General features: G+C 34.7%; 1 protein-coding gene across 1 annotated transcript; it reads right to left on the bottom strand.

The window, feature by feature from the left end:
- Window positions 1-973: 973 nt before the first annotated feature.
- Window positions 974-1,930, bottom strand: LOC102859819 (olfactory receptor 10AG1-like). Its single transcript, XM_006902267.1, has one exon. It carries the CDS (start codon window positions 1,913-1,915, stop codon window positions 974-976), a length of 942 nt encoding a protein of 313 aa, XP_006902329.1. The 5' UTR covers window positions 1,916-1,930.
- Window positions 1,931-2,280: the final 350 nt, after the last annotated feature.

Here is a 2,280-nt window from a genome sequence, read left to right as displayed (position 1 = left end):
CATCTAAACCTTATCATTTTTTTTTAAAAAAAAACTACTGTGGTTTTGTTTAAATAATTCAAATGATTTATTATCTACTTCAATATGTTCATTTACCATTGAAATCACTACACATTTGGCCAATTAAATAACATTATTGGTTAATATTTAATGAACACTTACTATGGACCAAGAACTTAACATCTCAAAAGTTGCTTTTACCATATTCACCTCACCCCAAAAAATAACTTACACCTGTATTAGAAATTCATAAAAATGACTGAAATGGTTTCTAATAAGCTATCTGATTATACATTATGACAGAAAAAAATTAAATTATTCCTTTCAAAATTTTGGGAGGAACACATTTAATGTCACTGTTATAGAATTACTGATAGAATAATATACTATCTAGTGTTAAATTTTTAATTATATATCTTGACAAGACTTGGAACTATCATATATATTTTTGGGGTTTTTTTTTATATACATGTTTTTTAAATTAGGAAATAATGATCATTTTTAGAATTTTTTTTTTGCTTTTAATTGTTTTTTGTGAAACATTCTTATGGGTTGTATAGCCCTTGTCTGTCCACTTGCTGTACAGAGGTAATCTGTAGTTGTTGTGATGCTGAACACTGTGACACTGATGAGTCAAATGTGAGAATGGTCACCCATGGTGGACAGTGTTTGGTGGAGCTCCCCGATTAAAACAAGCTTGGAAGCAGTAGTGGCAAATAATTCTAAAATCTTGCTTCCAGAAACTCTATGAACTTGGAGAAATGATCAAAGTCATACAAGTGTTAGGTCTTTCCTTCATAGGATCACTATGAGTCGTCTACGACTTGATGGCATTTAACAACAATGATTATTGAATAGAAAGACAAACTAGAGCAAAAAGATATACATTTATTGGCATTTCATTAAAACAAAACAAAACATAACATGAGAATGGTGTGCTTCTACATTTATCTTTGTTTTCAAATGAAACTTTTTATTTACATAGCAATTTTCTCAATGCCACAATGACATCCTTGTTTCTTAGACTATATATCACGGGATTAAACATAGGAGTCAAGATAGTGTAGAAGAGAGAAAGCACTTTGTCAGTTCCTTCTGGTTGACCTGTCTTGGGTCTTAAGTATGCAGTTGTGGCTGATCCATAGAATAGCACCACAACCATCAGGTGAGATGAGCACGTAGAGAAAGCTTTGGAACGGCTTGTGGCTGATGGCAGCTTCAGGATGGTGGAGATGATTTTACTATAGGAGCCAAGTATCAGCAGAAATGGAAGTAGGACAAATAACACAGTGATCGTAAATTCCAAGATCTCATTTATAAAAGTATCACCACAACCCAGCTTGAGAATAGGGGGAATGTCACAGAAGAAGTGATTGACTAGATTAGAACCACAAAACGGTAGAGAGAAAATCTGATAAGTTTGCCCAATCTGAAATGGCATTCCAGAAAGCCAGGCGCCAGCCACCAGCTGAATACAAACCCTGTGGTTCATGACCATAGGATAGTGCAGAGGGTTACAGATGGCCACATAGCGGTCATAGGCCATCACTGCCAAGAGCAAACACTCGGTGGTTCCAAGTATAAAGAAAAAACACATCTGTGTCGCACAGGCAACCAGGGAGATTCTTCTTCTCTGGGTGGCAAGATTCATCAGCATTCTGGGGAGAGTGACGGAAACATACCAAATTTCCAAGAAAGAAAAATTTGCCAGGAAAAAGTACATCGGACTCTGGAGAGCAGGATCTATTTTTGTTAAGAGAAATATGGTGCCATTACTTAACAAGATGATAATATAGATGATTAAAAATAATCCAAAAAGAAACCATTGGAGATGGGGTACATCAGCAAAATCCAACAGCACAAATTCCTTCTGTAGAGTTAGATTTCTTTCCTGTGGGTGGTCATGATAATTCATCTATGAAAAAGGTAAATTTACATTGACTTTCCCTTCACCTTTCTATAACTCCTTACCTCTTCTTCAATTAGATTGAGCTGTTCGTAATGAATTTTATGGTAACTACAGTTGTTTGCACTTTAAGGAGGACATTCTCTGCATATACTGCAAGTATTCCTGTCTCCTCATAGTCTAACTAGTTTCCTAAAATTCATTTTAATACCATTTCTCCTTATGCTTAAATGACAGTTCAGCATAAGTTACACTTTATCTAATTCACACAGTTACTGGAGGAATTAGAAACTGGTGGGCATTGACTTTCAGTTTTGTAATTTATTCTCATTTTAAATTAGCTACATTTGTTGATAATCCTACAGTAATTACTT

The sequence above is a fragment of the Elephantulus edwardii genome, unplaced genomic scaffold (assembly GCF_000299155.1).
Source record: "Elephantulus edwardii isolate Elephantulus edwardi_28Jun2011 unplaced genomic scaffold, EleEdw1.0 scaffold00389, whole genome shotgun sequence".
In the NCBI taxonomy this organism is placed as follows: Eukaryota; Metazoa; Chordata; class Mammalia; order Macroscelidea; family Macroscelididae; genus Elephantulus; species Elephantulus edwardii.
Note: the sequence above shows the minus strand (reverse complement) of the source record. Positions and strands in the feature narration are given on the sequence as shown.

What these genes read in the sequence shown, in the direction of transcription:
- LOC102859819 (XM_006902267.1), bottom strand. Translation starts at nt 1,915, where the DNA reads ATGAATTATCATGACCACCCACAGGAAAGAAATCTAACTCTACAGAAG.